Source organism: Furipterus horrens, unplaced genomic scaffold (genome assembly GCF_987537825.1).
Source record: "Furipterus horrens unplaced genomic scaffold, mFurHor1.1.pri manual_scaffold_7, whole genome shotgun sequence".
Classification (NCBI taxonomy): domain Eukaryota; kingdom Metazoa; phylum Chordata; class Mammalia; order Chiroptera; family Furipteridae; genus Furipterus; species Furipterus horrens.
Window position 1 is genome coordinate 137580444 of NW_028327177.1, and position 20648 is coordinate 137601091.

A 20648-nucleotide genomic window follows, 5' to 3' on the forward strand; every position below is an offset into this window, starting at 1 on the left:
GAACGCCAGAGGTAGAATCACATAGATGTCAGCGGGAGCCTCTCTGGGAAAGGTGGACAAAGAACGCTCAAGTTTAAATGATGAGTTTCTAGTTTTAGGACTCAAAAAGCATTCACTACATCTCCAGCATTATCTCCTGCGTTCATTAGAAATTCCAAGGGGAAAAGAACCAACTTGGGTCACTTAAAAAGATGCCCTTGGAAGCCCTGGCTGCTGTGGCTCAATGGATTGAGCGTCGGCCTGCGAGCCAAGTGTTGCTGGTTCGATTCCCAGTCAGGGCACATGACTAGGTTGCATGCCAGGTCCCCAGTTGGGGGCGCGAGTGAGAGACAACCACACAGTGATGTTTCTCTCCCTCTCTTTCTCCTTTCCCCTCTCTCTACAAATAAAACAAACGAACAAATAAATTAAAAAGAATATATATATGCCCTTGGAAATAGGGTATTTAGAGGGCATCCAAATACTTAAAAATGTTCTCTGGACCCCTGTCTCCCTCCGGTAGCAGGAGGACCAGAGCGGCGGAGCTGCCTCCCCAGGGACAGGCCCCTGAGGGGTGTGAGCAGGGCCAGAGCCCTCCAGACCTCTCTTGAGTCATTTATCAGCCACACTTCTTCCACACCCCGAAGTGAACAGTTAAAAAAAGAAGCGGCCCTGACTGGTGGGGCTCAGTGGGTTTGGCATCGTCCCTCAAACTGAAAGGAAGCCGGTTCGATTCCTGGTTGGGCTGCGGGCCAGGTCCCTGGTTGGAGGCGTGCAAGAGGCAACCGACTGATGTTTCTCTGACATCGATGTTTCTCTCCCTTTCTCCCTCCCTTCCCCCTCAAAACAAATAAAATCTTAAGAAAAAAAACAGCGTGTGAAAAACAAACGCTATAAACTAGATTTTAACAGACCTCAGCCTTGACCGCAGCCCAGAGAGCAGAGCAGCAGCAGCCCCAGGTCACGGGCTTCAGGCCACGGTTCTCCGCGGGTTACACACCGAAGCGGCATCGAAGAGCTCCTCAAAGCCGTGCAGCAGAACTGCCTGTGGGGGTTTGCAGCGATTCCCTCGGCTGGGCCGGGGGAAGGGTCTCTCCCCAGGCCCAACCCTAGAAGCAAAGTCTGCAGGTCTGACAATTCCTTCTGTGGCAGCTGAGAAGCCCTGAGCAGAGGGAAGGGACTGGGCTGCAGAAAGCCAGAGGGGAGGCGGGTGGGGCGCGTCTGTTCAAGATGGGGCCTGCCGTGCTTTAAAAACAAGAAAAACCTCATTCAAGAGAGGGAGCATCGATAAAGGTCCTTGAAACGCAGTGAAAACGAACACCCCAGCGGCAGACTCCCAGCGGCTGGGCCCCTCCCGGCCCTCGCCACACGGTAACGCTGTCAGAGAGCACAGCTTCCTCAGAACAGGTTTTGGAAAACTTTTATTGCATTTTGGTTCCAGGTGGAAGCACTGACCGACAGAATTGAAAAGAGGAAGCATGTTCCACTTTTCTGAAAAATCACATGGCTAGATCCCGGTCTCCCTATCCAAGACTGGATTTAATAAACCTTATCCCCCACCCCGCCCCAAGCAAGAGCTAAAAAAGGTTTGTGGCAACTGGTTAAAAACAAAACAAAACAAAACAAACCCATGTCTAAGAATTGAGGGATGGTGCCTAGAGCTCTGTGAGTTTGGCATGTGACGGGCACTCTCGTCCCCTCGCTAAGCCCGCGGTCCTCGGGCCTCCCAGCACCGGAGGCCCAGGGGTGCCTGCGGATTCCAGGGACAGGCCCACACCTACCAGCCGTCGCGTTTGCGTCACTCAGCCCCAGGTGGGGCAAGTCACCCGGGGTAGGGTACAGACAAGACATGGCCACGTGCACATTGAAGGGTCTAACGATCAGAAAGCGCACCTGCTCTGGCGACTTACAAAGTGGGAAGGGCAGGCGACAGTGGGGGTGGGGGCTGCCCGTGTGGGGGCCCCCCGCTGCCCCGCGGCACTCCTGCTCCCACGGACGCAGGGAGCTGGGGGGAGGAAGCGAGCGGACGGAGGGAAGCGGGGCTCGCCTGAGACTGCGTGCCTTTTTCTTCGGATTGTGTAAGGCATTTTGAACCAGAAAGCCTCCTTTCCTTCACTCTTCCACATAATCAGAGGGAGTATAACTGGTGGTTCAGAATACAAAAAAGACCCCTTTCAGCCCCACTCCCCTGTCATTCCACACACCCCGAGTCCAGAAAGTCAAGGCCGGCAATTGATTTCGCGGGTTGAGAGGCCAGCCGTGTCCACACGGGGGGTGAGGCCGCGGCGGCAAGGCCCTGCTTAGGACTCCAGCCTGGATCCTGCCCCTCCAGGCCACAAGGGGTGGGCATCCATCTTCTGGGAGCGCCCGCCGCTGCCTCCTGGGCAGGGGGAAGTCAGGGCCCCCCCATGCCTCCCCGACCAGGCGCTGAGGCCGGTCCGTCTGTCCACGCACCAGCGTCACGTCTCACTCAGTTAGTAGAAGGGGGTGCGGCCCGGAGCCAGCGCCCTCCACGTTAGTCAGGCCAGACAGACGGCAGAGAGGAAACCAGGGGCCAGAGAAGTGATTTGAAAAGGAAAAAAGAAGAGCAGCTTCAGTTGCCAAAAAAATAGAAAGGATGATCTTTTAAAAATGAAACATGGGGGCATTTTTTTTTTCTCTGCAATGCTCAGCCATTTTACTTGAAACATAAAAGTTTTAGAGGCGTTTTGCTTTCTCGGTCTGAACGTTCGTGAGGCCGGATTGGCGGAGGTGCTGTGATGTGGTTTGTGTCTGAGTGGCAATGCTGGTCGGGGTCCTTCAGACCACATACTGGGACGGGTCTGCCTTCCCCTGGTCAGGCGTGGCAAAGGGGCTGGCCCAGCCTAGAGAGAAGGGGTGGCCAAAAACGGCTTTCATGTTCATCCATTTTGTTTTTTTAGCCCATCTTCTCTCTTCCTTTTTCAATTGTTCTATTCCCTGAAAACAAGAACAATCACACTTTCAGTCAAGCGCGTTACTGCTGTGGACTTGGGGGAGGAATGCCCATTGGCTTGAGGTGAATGGAGTAAACGCTACATTTTTCTTTCCTTTCTCTCATAAAGTGTTTTAAAAAATCATACTTTTGGGTGGGGGGCTGGGAGGTGGGCAGATATTTTTAAGTCCCTCCAGGGAGGGTGGGAAAAGCAGATCAGGGGCACCTGTGGGACTGGGGGTTCGGAGGGAGTCTGAGGTTACTATGACCACTTTGCAGACAAAAAAAAAGGAGCCGAAGGGCGGCTCTGCGCGGTCAGACGCGCCGGCCGGGCTCAGGAAGCACAGCTCAGAAGCGGGGACAGGAGGACAGACGGCGTCAGGGGAGAAGTCGCCAGAGGAGGAAGGAGACGGATTAGTACAGGTTAGAGGGCCGCACGGACAGACCAGTCGGCCTCGGTCATGGCGAAGGTCTTCCCAGGTGGGAGGAGCGCGACCCGAGCCACCTCGGCAGCAGTGGCAGCCTGCGGGGCCCCCACACCCTGGGGCCGGTCGGCGGGCGGGGCCTGAGCGCGCGCCCCTGCCCAGGGACGGGAGAGAAGGGGCCTGGGTGGAACCGGCCGGGAGTCTGGGCCCCCGCCTCTGGTGGGTGGGGGTGGGGGCCGGGGGGTGCTGCGGGGACAGCGATCCCGGCCTGCATCTCTGTTCTCAGCCTCGGGGCCTGGGAAGGACAGAGGAGACCCCGTTTCCCAGGAGCTGTGGGGCCCGCAATTCCTCTTTTCTTTCCTCTCCAGCACGATTCCTCGAGGGGAAGCAGCCAGGGCCAGGCCCGGGCGCGCTCCTCCGCTCCCCTAGATGGTGGCCTGGGGCCTGGCAGCACCCCAACAGTGTGCAGGTGGGGCCTGACAAGTCACCTCCAGAGAAGCTGGCTGTTTCCTGCTGAGACACACAGCTGCATCTATGCCACTGGCTGCCGTTCTTACAGTAGAGCCTCTTGCAATGTTATTTCTTATAGAAGTTGCTACGAGCCCCACAACCTTTAAACCAATGGGAATTCCCACAGGTTCCAACGGTGGTGCGCTGGCAGCTGGGCAGCATCGCCCACGTGAGAACTGCCTCCGGAGGGGACCTGGGAAGCCAGGAGCACTGCCAGGATGGACTCGTGACCCCAAAGGCAGAAGGGGAAGCGATGCCACATCAGGGCCATGGGCTGACCGCCGTGAGGCTCCGGGACACCTTAGGAAGGTGGCAGGCAGTGGCAGTGGCATCAGGGGAGTGGGCCCCAGCCCAGCTGCTTCGCGGCTCCCAGATGGAGTGGGTGGAAGGCAGGACCAGGGAGAAGCGATGGATGAGAACCAGAGCTGGGCCAGGCAGGGGTGACCCAGGGGCCTGGTGGGAGCTGGCTGTCCACTGACCTGGGGGCTCTCGAGGTGAGGCTGTCTCCCGACTCCGCCCTCAGGACCTGGTCATGAAGTCACCTCCTCTGGGAAACTGGCCCTGCCTGTGCCCTCTGGGTTAGAGGGCCCTCTGTCCGCCCCTGTCCCCGGGCCTGTGGGCCCCAGATGGGAGGTGTCCCAGTGCTCAGCAGAGCGCCCGACACAGACCAACGCAGATAGAGCCATCGTGGGAGGATGGAAGGACACGGGACAAAGGGAACCCCTCACCACAGCTGTTGCGCCCATTCCTGGTGAGCCCTGTCATGCCAGGCCCACGGGGGAGGACTCATGTGCACACGGATCAGTGTCCCGGAAGTGGGGGAAGTGTCCTGCACACTGGCTCTGACCGAGGGCCCTGGGGTCTGGCCGGCCATCTGCTTACCGTCTCGTCCGTGCAGATGGAGTGCACCTGGGTCCCAAACATCACCGATGTGAAGATGAGGAAGAGCAACCCCTCAAAGCACAGCAGGATGAGCAGGATCACCGTGGTGGGGGGCGAGAAGTAGCTGCACTCTGAAAACCAGGGGCACAGGGGTCAGGGCTGCAGCCGCCGCCTAGCATCCCTAGGGTTCCCACTCCGCCTTAAGCCCCGCAGGACTTGGGTCCCCCTGGGCACCTATCTGTGGCCTCCAGGCCTCAGCGAGGAGCCTCCTGCCCCCACCAGGCTGCACCCACACCCCCTCGCTCAGGAAGCCCTCTGCGACGGCCGGGCCTGCCGGGGCTCCCTCCCTCACACACACCAGTCCTTTCTCACTGCCTCTCGCCGGCCAGCACGTGACGCCTGTGTCCTCATGCCAAGCACAGTGCCTGCCCATGGAAGGACCCAGAAAGAACTTGGGGCTGAGGCATGAGGCCCGAAGACAACACAGACAGGCCCCATCTCCTCAGGGAGCACATGCAGGTGGCCCCGGGGGAGGGCCTCCGTCCAGGCCCGCGCCTCTCTGCACCTCTCTGCTCAGGGGTGAGAGGAGACGGCAGGTCTAGAGGGCCACTTGGTGGCTTTGGGACTTGAAGCTCACGGGGGTGGTGTGACTGCCCCAGGAGTGAGCTAAGCCCACAGGCGGTGCCCCCCAGAAGCACCTGCACTGCTGGGACAGCCAGGCCCCAGGCTGGGGGGTACCCAAGAGCCACCGGGCCCCTCTGCAAGCCCACGCTGACCTGGGGCGTGACCCGAGGAAGTCCCCGTCCCTCTCTAGGCCACTCCGCTCCCCTGCGGAGCAGAGGCCAATGAGATGTGTGCTTTTGTCATGAGTAGTGGGACCCTTTGTCTGAGCAGAAACCAGAAGCCCAACCCACCGAAAAGCAGAGGTGTAGCAGCAGATGATGGGGGACACGAGCAGGGGGGAGCCCCGGGGGCAGTGGCCCACATGGGCAAAGGGGGCCCCCAATGGCACTGGCTGCAGACTCGCCCTCGTGAGAGCTGCCCGCCCGAGCCGGACAAGCCTGGCTGTTCTGGGCTTCGTCCTGCCGGGGCTCCCTGGCTGGGGGGGGCAGTCAGGCCCTGCTGGCTCCTCCACAGGCACCTCCAGCGGGAACGAGCTGGGACCTCAGCTCCCAGGCCAGGAACCTGCCAGTGTCTGGGTGGCAGGGCACGAACGCCTTGTCTAAATGCTGTCACCTCCTCCTGCTGTTCTTGATCTTAACGCCTCCAGACATGCCTTCCCTTCATGGGGCCTTGGCGACGGGCCTGGCAGGTGGCCACAGGTGTGGCAGTGTGGGACCATGGGAGGCGTGAGGGCTCTGAGGTCAGGTGGGCACGGCGGAGTGTGGATCCCGGTACCAAGTCCTGCATGACTCCCCCTAAGGTGCCCCACTAACACTCTGTTCCGGTCCCCATGTCCTCCCTGTTCTGCACACTGTGGACAATGGCCCCTGTCCGCTCCCTTCCAGAGCAGGGACACCGGGCCTCGGTGACAGCCTCCGGGACGCCCACACTGCCCAGGCCTGTTAACCCAATGACAGGTGGGCGGTGTTCGTGATGATAAAATGTCCTCGTAGACCCCACTATCAAGTGGCCAAGGCCCCATCTAGAGCTGAACTGGATCCCCAAGGCCCAGCAGAACTCGTGAGCATGCAGAATGCTCAGCAAGGGACTTGCTGGGGACCCACCCAGCTGTGCAGGACATGCGACCTGCACAAAGCCCCTTGCCCCCCCCCCTCCCTGCCACCCCCTAGCCTGGCCTTCTCTCCGGCCTGTGCAAGAACCATGCTTGTCATGAGAACAGGGAGACGTGGTGCTGTGCCTGAACGGCGCCCCCTCAAGGCCTACGTTTATACCCCAACCGCCCCACGATGGTATTCGGGGACGGGCCTTTAGAAGAAGAGTTATATGGGGTCAGATGGGACTTGTGCCCTTGTAAGAGGAGACACGAGAGCGCCTGCTTTTCCCTCTGCTGTGTGAGGACCCCGGGAGGAGACGTCCCGCCGGGCACCGCCTGGCCAGCACCTCGGCCCGGACTCCCAGCCCCAGAACTGGGAGGAGGAGCGGGGCTGTAGCGGCCGCGGGCACGGGGCTGTTCCCTGGGCGAGGTCCGCCGGGCAGGCCAGGGTAGGAAGCCCATCGAGGGAAAACGCAACGGAAGTACGAGGTTTGTGCCCGAGTCATCTGTCTCGGATTATGTGTGTGTGAAGGGTCCAGCTCAGGAGGTGGCCTCTCTTAAATCTTCGAGGATTAAAATTCTTTTCTTATTTCTTATTTTTATTTGCCTTTTAAATTTCACTTATTTTCTTCAGCACCTATATTTTCGCTCAGAATTTACGTAATTTTCTGCTTGGAGTTTCTCCCCCATTTACACATTTAAATGGGATACTTCTAAAGCAGGAAGAATTTGTGTACAATCTTAATGTAAACTGGTGATCGATGCAGTTAAAAAACCACCACTACAAAAAACAAATTAACGAAAAGTCTCCACATCCTAGCCAGAGAGTTAAGAAGTGAAATTCTGCAAGACTAGAATAAGTGACCTTTGAATCAAGTGCTTTGTTAAGGACTCAGAACAAATGTTCTCCTCTCTGGGCAGGCCCCCCACTCCTGGGCCTTGCCTCCAGGCCGGGCCCGCACTGTCCCGGGTGCGCTCGGGCGAGGGGTCTGCGTGGGGCCCGCACTGTCCCGGGCGCGCTCGGGCGAGGGGCCTGCGCGGGGTCCGCACTGTCCCCGGGCGCGCTCGGGCGAGGGGTCCGCACTGTCCCCTCACTGTTCCGGGCGCGCTCGGGCGAGGGGTCTGGCCCGCTCACTACTTTACCTGCGGGACTGACTTTAAGGGGCTGCTCTTTTTCAGGAAGAGAGACCCGGGCCTCTGTGGTTGCTTCCCTGGGCAATCCATAGGCCTGCAGGTCTAATAAAGTGAGGGGGGCCCTGGCCGCATGCTGGAAACGAGGTGCCCGCCCCGCTCACGTCACACCCCCGAGGCGAGGCGGAGGGAGGCCCTGGCTCGTACTCACTTGTCCAGTCCTCTTCAAAGCAGTGCAGGAAGTGGAACCCCACCATGATGAGAGCGTGCAAGGAGATGAGCGCTATGTACATCTGAAACGGGAGAGCGGGCGGCCCTGAGAGACCCTCCCACGTGTGGGGGCGCTCAGAACCTCCCCCCCAGGCACCCTTAGCATGGGGCAGGGCTGACGGGGGGGGGGCGGGGGGGCCCCCCGCAGAGGTGTTGGCGGCTCCCCCGCTGGCCCCGCCCCGGGAGAGCAGGCGGAGAGGCGGAGGGGAACCCAGTGCTCCGCTGGCCCCCGGAGGGCGGGGCAGGATCCCCCAGGGGGACTTACTGTAAACAGGACGAAGTACTTCTGGTTGTTCTCGCCCACGCAGTTATTGACCCACGGGCAGTGGTGGTCCATCTTCCGAATGCACCGCTTACAGACACTGCAACGGCCCAAGGCAGGCGGTCAGGGGGCCGCGGGGGAACAGCCCCGCTCCGGCCCTGCCAGGGGTGCGCTGCGGGGGGGGCTGGGAGGCAGCCAGGACCCCCGGGTGACAGTCGTCCCCCGGGGGCTCGTGTTCGACATAAAAATGGGATGGGACTGCCATGGCTGCTCCCCTGATGTGACAGGGAGCTGAGAATGTACGTGCTTTACTGAGAGGCCAGAAGGAAGAAGCCGTTTCAGAAACGTGGCGGGAGACAGCTGCCCTCCATTCCCCAGGAAGACCCAGCACCGGAGGCTGGGGTGGGGCTTCTCAGCAGAAGCTTCCAGGAAGGCGCGCTGCGGGAAGAAGCAGCCGGAAGAGTGCAGAGCTGGGTCAAGGGCAGAAAGTCTCAGCGCACGGGAAGTGCTCTAGGATAACATCCAAACTACCCCAAAGAGCACAGAAGGCATCTGAGCCTAAGTGTTGCTCAAATGACCTGAAAAATCTGCATCATTTGTGGAAGGACACAAGCTTACTGGACAGCAGACACCCTCCCCACCCCTTTTTGGACACAGTTACAACCTGAAACAGGAGCACAAGGCTAATGGGGGCTCGGAAACAACCACTTCCCAAAGCTCACGTTCAGAGACCCACGTGCCAACAGACAGCTTCACCAAAATTGTTCTCTTTTCAATTCATTAAAATAGGTTCCTTAACATTTATCTTGGGGGCTTATTTGTTCTAAAACAGTTGGAGACACTGTAAATACAAGCTCGGAAATCGGACAATTAGATTTTCTTTATCTCAGGCTGTCACAGTGCATGGTGGGCCCCCAGGGTGGGCAGCCCCTGCGGGAAGGGGTGGCCTCAGCCCTGCTGAGCGCAGGTCACTGGCTGGCAGGCAGGGAAGGGTCCTGTGGGCGAGGAGCGAGCTGTTCCCAGGACCCCTGGCCAGGAGCATGGCCACTCTGAGGGGCCGCTGTGACCCGTGACATGGAGCTGCCAGGCTCACCCCACACCCAGGAGGAGGGCGGCCTCTTGGAAGCGCAGTGTGAGCTGTTGGAGGCAAGGCAGACCTGGGCCTGCTGAGCTGCCCTGTCGGGGGTGGGGGTGGGGGTGGGGGACAACACCTAAACCCCGAGCCTCCGGCTGCCTGCCCGTAGAAGTAAGTACCGACATAAAGTGAGAACAGTCGCAGCCTGGCTCAGAGTGGGAGTCATTCCAGTCTCCACCCTGTTCTTCTCTACAACCTTAGGGTCTTGCTAGCATATCCAGAAGGGACGCACGTCAGAGCTGCTTGCCCAGCTACAGACTCTCCCCGGGGCCAGGAGCGTGGGGTGAGAAAGGGAGGCATGGGAGGGACACGGGCAAAGGAAAGGGGAAGTCAGGCACCCGCAACCCCGTTACCCGCCCTGTGTGTGTGTCTGTGTGTGCGCGCGCGCATCTAATTTAAAAGATACCTATGAATAATACGTATGGGGTGGGCAAAAGGAGCTTTACAGTTGTGAGTACCCAGAGGGTTTATTTCTGTTATTATTTATTAAGTACTGTATCACTGATTCAACTGGTAACCCTTGTTCCGGCACACACACACTCTTTAAGTGCAGACAGGCAGACGGTGAAGAGCGATGCTCCCTGCATCTGGGCCTCAGCCACCAGCCCCACAGGCCCTCCCTGCAGCCTCCCCATGGAGCCTATTTCTCGCATGTCCTTCTGGGGACAATCAGCTCTGCGGCTTCCTAGCCCCTCCCAGTCCAGGAACAAACTCCTGAGGGGAGCCACCTCCCGGCTCCGGGCTCTTGAGCTCTTTCCCTTCCGTGGCACTCAGTCCTAAGAGGGTTCCAAGTGGGTGCTCCGGGGCTTGTTTGCTCAGCAGCAGAGGGGTGTGCACTGGCCGGATGCCCTCGGAAAGCTGCCGAGCGCTGACCCACACTCTCAGCTGTTCTCCCAGACTCTGGGAGGGACAGGCGTGTCCCTGGGAAGCTGACTCTCATAAGGGCCTGTCACATCAGACGGCCACATCAGAGAACTGCTCATCCTTCAGGCAGCAGGGAAAAGGGAGGCCAGCCCGCTGGGAGCTGCAGAGCTTGGTCCGTAGTGCGGGTCTATGTTTGCTGTTTGCCAAGACACGGAATGCCAAGAGGGCCCCTCCCCCACAGGCTCCTGAGCCAGGTGGTGGCACGTGTGTGTGTTGGGGGGGGTAGGTGGGTGTCCATCCACATTCGTGGCTGGAGGCACTGCGCAGAGGACGACCCTCCAGGCTCACAGAACACCCAGCCTGAAGGGCTCTGGGGCTGGGGCCTGGAGGTGGGTCCTTGAGCAGGTCAGGGAAGGACACTCCAGGCCCAGGGCAGTGACAGCCCACACCCTGCCAGGCAGTTTCGCTGTAAGCACCATCTGTCATGAGGAAGAAGAAAAAATGTGGGCCTCCCACAGCCCCTGAGACCCCACTGGGGAATCAGTCACCTCGGAGCCAGCCCTCTTCCCAGACCCCACTGCACAGACCTAGAAAGGCAGCCCAAGCACAGTGGCCAAGGCAGGCTCCCAGGGGACGCTCTCCTGACTCTGGCCCCTTCTCTGCGGCTCCTCCATCAGCCCCTGGCCCCCCGCACTGCCCTCGAGCACAGAGTCCCTGTCCCCTGTGCTAGAACTGTGAGCTGGTGGGCTCCCGGGTGCGGGCTCCCTGTGCCTGGCAGCAAGTCCTAAGCACGGAGGAACAGCCATGGGAAAGGCCACGCACCTTAAACGGAAGGTTTCCCAGGCCCCTTCTAGGTTTTTAAGTCATTGTTTTAGAAGAGGGAGGATCCTTCTCCCCCTTACTTCTTCCAGGTTCCCTACCATTTTCCCTTTCCTTCAAAAGCTGGGGAGGGCCGGATAAGCTCCCTGGCTCACATGCCTTCAGGTTCTTTTATGCTTGTGTTCCCTCTCCAGAGGGTACAAGGACCTTCGTTGGTACTCAGGCCCAGAGGGACGGGCTGGGCCCTCTTGCCGTCCCCGGGCGACAGCCCACCATGGGGACGCAGTGTGTCTCTCCCTACAGTGGCGGCCGGCACTCACAAAACGGCACCAGTGGAGGAGTGCACCTGCCCGGCAGGTCCCTGGGGTCAGGCCATGCTAATCTGCCCCCACAGCCCAGCGCCAAGGCCAGATCCCCGCTGATTGAGTCAGCGGGTGAAGGCTGGGAAGCTGCAGATGGGGAAAGAGCGAGCCTGGAAGCGGGCTGCCCCCGTGCCATACTGGGCTGCCCGCAGGGAGGGCAAGGAGCGCACAGCAAGGGGCGCCAAGTGGTGTTTTCATCTCACACCTCAGGCACTAGTGTGAAAGTTACAAGCAGCCCTGACCCTGGCGCGGCTCAGTGCGCCGAGCATCGTCCTGCAAAGTGAAGCGTCCCCGGTTTGGTTCCGGGTCAGGGCACAAGTCTGGGGTGTGGGCCAGGTCCCCAGTTGGGGCGCATGCAAGAGGCAAATGATTGATGCTTCCCTCTCACATTGATGACTCCCTTCCTTTCCTCTCTCTAAAGATTAAAAAAAAAATTAAATTAAATTATAAGCAAAGAAGGCACCTACCACATCCTGGCCCCCGCTCAGAAACATTCTGGGTCAGGCAGTGGGAAGAACACTTTGCTCTCAGATCCCCACTTTGGGCTTGGGGTAATAAAAACCCAGCCTCTCTGAGCTAGCCTCTGCAGAACTAGTCCTGGTGCCTCCCGGGGTTGAGATAACGCATATAAATAAAATCCTTAAAAAACGATACTGAAGCTATATAAGCTTTATTGGTGCTCACACCACGAGGAGAAGACAAGACTCTGGAAGACGCGCTAAGCCGTGTACAGCCGTCCCTGCCTCGGCGTGCGTACTCGGCGGTGAGGAGGGTGTGAGGCTTTGCCCAAGTCGGAGGTCTCCACCTCCCTATGCGACGGCCTAGCGCGTAACCCTAACCCCTGGGCCGCCCACCTTACTCCGCAGGACGGCCACCTGCTTCCGCGGCCTCAGCACCAGGAAAAAGCAGCCTGGGGGTCCGGAGTGCCTCTCCTTAGCGGGAACACCCTCCGGCACACCGCCGGCTGGAAGGGGCACCTACAGCCCCGAGTTCATGGGGACGGGTGGTGGCCCTGAGTTCATGGGGACGGGTGGTGGTCACCAGGACTCAGAGACTGGGTGTTAAAATCCACAGACCCCACTGGGAGGAGAGGAACCAAACAGCGGGGCGCAAGCACCTGGCTGAGCAGGCGAGCCCGACCGCCATAGGCCCAGCTGTAGGTGTGCCGGCGATTCTGCTTCTCCAAATCCATGGGTCCCCAGATGGCGTGGGCCACTGCCAGCCACCACAAAGGAGCAGCTGTCAGCACACATTTCCTGACTCAGGGATCCTCCCTCGAGTTCCTCGTAATCAGCAGCTCTCGTTTTGCTAGGCTGATTTGTTTACTAGCTCTCAGGAATGCCTTCCTCCGCTCATCCTTGGGGGAGAGGCCAGGAGGCGGGGAGGAAATGCCAGGCCGGGGACAAAGGGAAACCACGGCACCCCTTGTGCCAGCTGTCCTCACTCAGGAAGCCACTCCTACAGCAAAGTCAGCTCCGAGAGGGGCTGTGAGGATGGAAATCAGAGGCCTGGCGATGGGACGGAGGGCTCGGGTCCCCGCACACAGCGGCTGCTCGGGAGCTGACGACAGAACTGCAACGCAATGCTGGAAGCTGAGCGCTGTCCCCTGAGACAGAACCCCCCCCCCCACTAAACACACCCCAGTCTGAGAAAGGGACCAAGTGATAGGTTTCTGGTTCTTAGTGATAACATGCAATTTTTAGCTAGATGTCTTCAAAGAAATCTGAAAACGAAAAATCACCACAGATAAGATAGGGGAATGGCTTTCTGGGCTCAATTCCACAATATCGTAACTTCTTGCAGTTCTGTTTCAAAGAAAAGCCTTCAATCAAGGATGACCCCTCCACGTCCTTGTAAAATTGAAGAGAACAGGGCTCACCCCTTAAATGGGTCAAGTGCGAGGCACTCCCAGAATGCTCTCCGAAAGCTTTTTCTCAGGCGCCCGTACTGGAGTGACACAGCTGGGAGGGGGGAGAAGCAGACGTCCCCGGGACTTCCCAGGTCAGGACACAGGGGCAGAGCGCCAAGGCCTGGCCAGGGCCGTGCGTCAGCTGTGGCAGAGCCAAGCCTGCAGCCAGGTGTCCCGAGCCCAGACCCAGTGCCCTTCCCAGCCCGGCGAGCGCCTGGCGGTCAGGAGGGCGGCCCGCAGCGGCCCCTCGGCGCCCGCGGGGGAGTGCGTACCTGCAGTGGTGCGCGCGGTCGGGCTTGATGCTGCAGCACTTGGGGCACTTGTACACCACCTGGCCGGGCTTCAGCTGCAGGCTCTCGATGAACTCTTTGGTGGCGTTTCCTTTGGGCACTGCCCCCTGCGAGGAAGGGGACAGACGTCAGTCGGGGTGGGCCGAGGCTTCCGTCAGTCCTGACACCCCAGGGGGGACAACATCATTTCAAAGCAGCCGTGACACACGCAGGGACGGGACACGTCTGTCCCAGCACGTGGACTCTGTTCAGAGTGTGCCAACACTAGTGACTACTTATTGACAGTTTTCCTGCGGAAACATCAACGGGTGACCACGTGGGGGGGTCACTGTATTATCCTGTAGGCCCGTCCCACTGTCTTAGGGTTTCATTAAAGATCCTCCTAAAAGTTCAAACAATGAAGTAGAAAAAAAAACACCCGGCCTGTAAAATGCAGTCAGGTGCCAGGAAAGCCCAGGACAGACCCTGGAAAACAAACACACTTCGGGCGGCAGGGACTGGATGGTACGCGCGGCGCTATTTAGGGTACAGTTTCATGTTAAACACACCACAGTTACCGACACGGGAAACACCAGCCATGACTGTCGTTAAAGGGAGAGCAGACTTCCAAAGCGGGTGTAGAATATAAGCCCGTTTGGTAAAGATTTACAGACACAAATAAAAACACAAAGACACATGCAAAGTATTCATGGCTACCTCACACAGTAAAATCACAGGAACATCTCATTTTCTTGATGCTATTTCTTAAACATTCTATATTGAACATGTGGCTTTTGCAATTAAAAAAAATTAAATATGCAAGCCAAAAAAAAAAAAAATGCACCTCAGGAAGGAGCTACCTCAAGTAGGAATATGACCGACTTTCCTAAAGCATGTCACACACACGCTAGGAGACGGCCGAGGGTCCCCTCCTGAGGCAGCAGTGACGGTCCGGGTCCGGAGGTCTGATTCACAACAGGAAGGCTGCACCCAGAACCATCCCCCCACCCCCTGCAAAGGGCAGAGGAGAGGGTCCTCCAAAAGCCCAAAAAATAAACTAACGAAAAACAAAACACTAAGCTGTACACCTGCAACCAATACAAAATAAAATGTAAAGTAAAACAAAACGAAACTCTGGAATGTTCTGTGAAGATACAATCTCCTGAGTACTGACAGGGAGGCATGTGCGGAACTCTCTGGGTGAACAGAACGAGCTCAATGAAAGAGGATAAGAGGAAAAACTTAAAAGCCCAGAGGGCCTTGCTTTTAATTCTCCGTAATGTAACAAGTCATTGGGTCTGGCCTGGCCGGGGGCTTGGTCGTGCATTGTGCAGAACACTGAACGTTGCAGGTTCAGTCTTTCTCTCGGGAAGCTGACCCCGCTGGGCCGGGTGTGCCTCAGGGATCCCCCACCCCTGCCCCAACAATCTTCCCTGTCACCACCACCCAGCCATGATGCCGAGTCAGCCGCTCCAACTCTCACCTCCTTTGGAGCTGCAGGTCAGTCCACCTGGTTGTTCCAAAGGCACTGAAACCCAATAAACTAGCCCCCCCAAACCCCATGTGCCACAACCAAATACATGACCTTCCCCACAACTGTCCCTCCTCTTCCCCTTCCCTGGCCTGTGGCACATCCAGCTACCCTGTCACCCGGGAAGAAATCCAGGAGTCGTCCCCAACTCTTCCAGGTCCACTTGGCCCCAACTGCACCTTGAACCTCGCTCTCCCGTCCACGCCACCGCCTGGCCTTTGTTTAGCCCCAGATGCGAGAGCCTCTCCGCGGTCCCCCTTGCCTCCTGCAGCCCCACCTCCAACCCTTCCCCTGCTGGTTTCCAGAGTGAACGTGCTGACACGCGGATCTCATCATGGCCTTCTAGCCTCAAAGCCTCCTCGGGCCCCCCCGAGCCTGCGCCTGGCACAGAGTCCACGTCCCCGGGCAGGTCTCAGGCTCGGCCGGCACAGCCCAGCCCAGCATCCAGTCCATTCACCGGCCCTTCCCTTCCTGGGGAGTTCCCCCTGTGCCCTCAGGGACCTGCATCAGCACCTGCTCTCCAGCATGCCAGGGAACCCCCTGCCCCCCTCCAAGCCAAAGCCTTCCGGGACCCCCTCTCCTGCCTCTGTCCCAAGGGCCCAGGCCACACCCCGTCAGAGCCCATCTTGTGGCCTCTGCGCTAGCCTGCACTTGTCTTGTACCAGCAACCGGTTAATGACACCGTGCCCTCTCCTACGTGGCTGTAAATTCCTGGAGGATAATGCCTTTCAACTTGCAGCCCAACCGCCCAGGGCCTGGCATGAGCGTGTATTTAATAAAGCAAGCTGAACAATAATGGTGATACAGCAAACCTTTACTGAGGGCTTGTATGCCAGGCACAGTTCCAAGTGCGCTGCTGTGTTTTGCCAGTTAATTCTGACAACAACTGTAGGAGGCAGAGACTGTGATATTCCTTCCTCCTCTTATGGACGAGGCAACTACAGCAGAGAAGTTCCCAAGATCTCAGGGCTAATAAGCAGCAGGACCAGGACTCAGGATATATCTGGGATAACAGGAAAACGTAAGAAGGACACAATGCAAAGTCACAGAGACAGCTTCCAAAGAAACACCAGTGGGTCTATTGTAGGTGGTCAGACAGACCGGAGCAGAGCGAGGGCAGTGGGTCAGGTACAGGAGGTCCCCAGGGTGGAAAGCTCTGGGCGTCCGGTAACCGACAGAACTGGGAAGACCAGGACCTCGCCCCCAGGTGACCTTTCTTCCCCTGGCTCATCGCTGGTGGCTGAGAGACTCCAGAAAGGAATACCAGCTGCGCGTGGAAGTGAGTCCCGACCGTTCCACAGATGGGTTTTGGCAGCTGGAACAAAAATCGGTGGCCTGCAACGGTCTGAGATCAGGTGAGGTCTGTTTACAGCAAGGTGTTCACAGGGAGGGAGGGCAGCAGTGGCAGGTGGACAGATTCGTTTCCCCTTCCTTACCAGTGTGGTGACATTGAATTTCTAGTCCTCTTTTCCTCAAATCTAAGCTTTGAGGAAATTTACAGTGAGGTTAATAAATCATTAGGTCCCAAGAATGGAAGGGTAAAAAATCCCTGATCGCAGGCATCACACCATGGCTGTGACTGTCCTGGCTTCAAGCTTCCTGGCAGCCGGGACAAAGAGATAAGCTGTGGCTGTCAATGTGAAGCACCCTCTGGCAGACAGACCCTGCCCCAGACCTCACTTTTCAAAAGAATCCCTGAGGAGTCCCGAGGGAGGTCACAGGACGAGGAACTGAAATGTGCTTGTGACCGGGAAAGAAAACAGGGTGAACCTGGGGCAGGGGGAAAGCAGAGGGGGACCACCGAGAGGAGGGTGCCCGAGCCCGGCTCTCTGGGCCAAGGGAGCCGCTGAGACCCCCTCGGCATCGGAAGCGTTTCAGGAACACGGCAAGAAAGCCCCTCAGGGAACATTACACAGCCTCAGCGGGCAAGGGGAGGGCACCTGACACCAGGCCCCAGTCTGACTCATGCTCTGCCCACGCGCATGCCCCCTCGGGCCTGCCCGCTGCCCAGTGAGACGCCTGTCCCCCCGTCCGTCTGTCCTCTCCCCTCTCTTGACAGGCCTATCCCTTTCATCCCGTTTCTCAGACGGGAGTCTCACTGTCGGGGGGCTGCCTGGACATCTGTGACTCAGTTCCCTCTTCCCTTTTCTGCTCCAGCTCTGTGTGGACCCCTTTACTAAATGACCGGCTCCATGGTCCAGAAAGTACCGTGGCTGCAACTGTTTCGATGCTATATTTGGAATAAGAATTTCTAAGATGGAAGTGGTATAGTAACTATTTGCAGGAGACTACAGATACTTTTTTTTTTCTGGTAATACAAACAAAATAATACATACAATGTATACACTGTCATATCTTATTTATAACTGTAGGATGTAACTTCTGAAAGTTATGGGAATTCTTGAGATGCAAAACATTATAATCCTATTAGGAAATTAGAAGCCTGCAGAGAGCCTTTCTGAAAACAGAGTCCCCCCCACACACCCCCGACGTTAATGAGGAACCCCTAATTGATCTGCTTTCTATGTGAGGTCTAGACTTCCAACTCTGCTTCTCTGAAGCTCAGGGGGCCCCAGGGGCCCCCAGCACAGCTGCAGCTCCACCTCTTTGCTCCCACACTGAGTTTTGCATAGGATGTCACGTGCTGGGATGGGGACCCTGGTGGGGGCGGGAAGAGCCTGAGATGAGGCCTGTCTGAAGGACACGCTTTGACTTGCTCCCTTTACGATGGTAGATATTTGACAGATGCTCCATATTTTTGCCCAGTTTTCTCTGGGGCTGGAGTCTGGCGTTTGGGATTAGAAGCGGAGCAACATACCACAGCAAGAACCGTTTTCTCCTGCCTCCAGCTGCAAGGGGCCGGACTGAGGAGGCCCCAGGAGACAGCAGGAGCGCCAGGGCGAGGCCTCCCCACCCGCTCCCCACCCGGAACCCAGTTCCCTGATTCACACGCCTTCTTTAAGCCAGCAACCTCTGCGCTCCACGCTGATCCTGCCCCTCCACCAGCCCCAGGCCTGGCTGTCTACTGCCTCCCTGGCCTCTGCTCACATGTAATATAGACACAGCTCGGCCACAACAAAAGCCTGGATTTCTCTCTAAAATCTATTCTCCCCAGACTCTCCCCATTCAATAAATGGCACCAGCAATCAATGCCCCCGCTGCTCAAAGCCAAGGAGACTCTGGAAGGCAGACTCTTTGATCCCTTTCCATTCTATCAGCTCTTCTGAATGGTGGTTCTCAGACCTGGCTGAACCCTTGGGAGTTCTAAGGAGTCCCAATACCCAGGGCCCCGCCCCAGACCAATTAGAGCAGACCTCTGGGGGCGGGGCCCAGGCATCACTACTTTTTAAAAGCTCTCCAAGGGATTCTAATGTACAGCCAGGCTTGAGAACTAGTGGCTTGCAATATACTCTAAATCCAACCGCTTCCCTGCAGCTTCCCTGCCCCCACCTGGGCCTGAGCCATGCCTCTCGCGGGGACCCCCACAACGCCTCTCTTCTCCCTGCGCCCCTGTGCCCCCAGCCGAGCCCCACCCCACACATGAGGCCTGGTCACACCGCGCCTTCCTGACGGCCTCCTGCTGCACTCAGAGCACAGGCCAGAGCCCTGCAGGTCCGGCTTCCGCAGACACCTCCGGCCTGGCGGCCCCTCTTGCTCGCACTCAGCCTGCGCCTTAGTCCCATTTCTCAAACATGCTCCCGCCTCGACGCCTTCCTACCTGCTTTCTCCTCTCCCCGGAAGGCTCTGCCCGCAGACCTTCATTTCCCAACCTGCAGCCTCCTGTCACTCAGGTCTCGGCTCAAATGGCACGGTCTCAGGCAGTCAGAGCACCTGACCTAAGACCCCTTCACCCCATAGAAGTCCCCACATCCCCCCGATCGCACTCATCACGCTCTGAAAGTGCCCTGTTCCACCACGTTGTTACTGCCTGACCCCTAAGTGAGGGCAGGAGCTCCAGGAGGGCAGGGATCCGAGCCAGTCTTGCTCCCAGCTGCATCCACCGCCCAGAATGGAACCTGTCACAGAGTGAACCTCGCACTCAGCAACATGCCCCTCACTTCATTCCGTCCTCAGTGCCCCCGGCCCCTCCTCACCGCTGCTGCCAGAGTGACCCCTGTGAAATGAAATCTGCTCTCCTGTCACTCTTTTGTTTGCCATCCTCAGGGGCTCTAGACCGGCCCTCGTCATCCTACACCAGATCCACTCTCCTCCAAGTCCCCACCTTTCGGAACAACACACAAGTCCTCTAGAGGAGCCCCACCAGCTCCTGCGTTCCCACGCCTTGGCGCACACCGCCCCCCGCCTGGGATGTCGTCAGCCTCTTGCCGCCCCACGGCCTCGCCTCCCCAGCTCACAAACGCTGCTCCTGCGCATCACCTCCTCCAAGCCACTGGCCTAGATTGGCTAACATCCCCTCCCTCGTTCTTCCGCTGCAACCCGTGCTTCCTTTTGCCACAGCCTTTATTGCGCAGGGCTGCCTTCTCTAAGAGGGCACCTTGGAGGCAGCAACAGTGCCTGGGGCTTAACAGAAACAAACGATACGGTGAGCAAAACGGTATCTTTCAGTTCTGCATCCCGAACAGCAAGGGCACCACACAAACGTCTGAGTAAACCCATGGCTTGTCACCAGTGTGACCAAGTTGGCGCTGCTGGGAAAGCTCGTGCTTCTGGACACTTTCAGTTCTAACCACGCACGTCACTTCCTTCAGGTGACAGCTGTCCAATGAGCCACCAGCGGCGCTCACATCAGGCCCCAGGCCCCTGCCTGCCGGGGCGCGTTCTCCCCAGGCACGTGCACGGGAGGAGGCACAGTCGGGGCCAGTGGCTAGCACGTAACTGGGACGGGAAAGCCGCTTTCCCTGGGGAGGGTTAACAACCCACCACCTGAACCCACAAAAAATGGAGCCCTTCGAGATGGGAAGTAGCTCAGGACCCAGCACCTTTCCAAGCTTCCCCTGGGGCTCCCAGAACCGAAACAGGTGTGACGGCTGCCCTTCTGGTCCGGAGAGCTTTCCTATCCTTAATCTAAACACACTCGTCCGCGGCACGGAAAGCAGTGAAGACGTAGGAGGTCTTTATCAAATAACACACTCTCGTGCTTTTCCCATACACGATAAGAAACAGGAACAGAGGATTTAACACCAGGGGCCTCGACATTCAGCAGCCACTCGCACAGCCTGGCATGTTCAGCTCAGTGGGCGGAACTCCACTGCTGTACCAGGAGGCCCTGCCGCGGCCTGCCATAGGCTCGCCCAGCTTTCCAGGGGAAGACGAGCCGCGCCCAAAGTGAAGGCCATTCCTGGGCAGAGTCCTAGACCTGGATATGGCTGTATTCAAATCCACCGAGCTCCGGTCTTGTCTTTGCTGCGAAGCCCTGACCTGACCCAACCCTCAGCACACTTTGTGCTCCTCACCTGGCCCCAGGCTTCCCGGGTACCTGACGGCACCTTTCTAACTAGAGGCCAAGTTCCACCCAGGCCAAAGCCCTCCCCCAGCAGCTTCCACTGATGCACACGCCAATGTCCAGACAGTGTCCTTCACCCAGGACAGACAGGCTGTGGTGCAGATGGTGTTTCCTCGGTGGGGCCTGGGTCCACTCTCCCACCCCGGCCCTGGCCCTCCTGTTCTCT

At 58.2% G+C, this 20648-nt stretch overlaps 1 protein-coding gene across 2 annotated transcripts in view; it reads right to left on the minus strand.

The window, feature by feature from the left end:
• ZDHHC3 (zDHHC palmitoyltransferase 3) overlaps positions 1 to 20648 on the minus strand; it is a 39707-nt gene that overhangs the window by 6398 nt on the left and 12661 nt on the right. The window contains exons 3-7 of one of the 2 annotated variants that reach the window (XM_090284617.1): positions 13491 to 13615; positions 8133 to 8229; positions 7809 to 7890; positions 4750 to 4880; positions 1979 to 2937 (exon numbers count right to left, since the gene is read on the minus strand). In XM_090284617.1, the coding sequence (XP_090140743.1) occupies positions 2779 to 2937; positions 4750 to 4880; positions 7809 to 7890; positions 8133 to 8229; positions 13491 to 13615 (594 nt within the window). In that variant the 3' untranslated portion in view covers positions 1979 to 2778. Of the gene's footprint in view, positions 1 to 1978; positions 2938 to 4749; positions 4881 to 7808; positions 7891 to 8132; positions 8230 to 13490; positions 13616 to 20648 lie in introns of those variants that run through there. The other variant, XM_090284616.1, reaches the window with a different exon arrangement.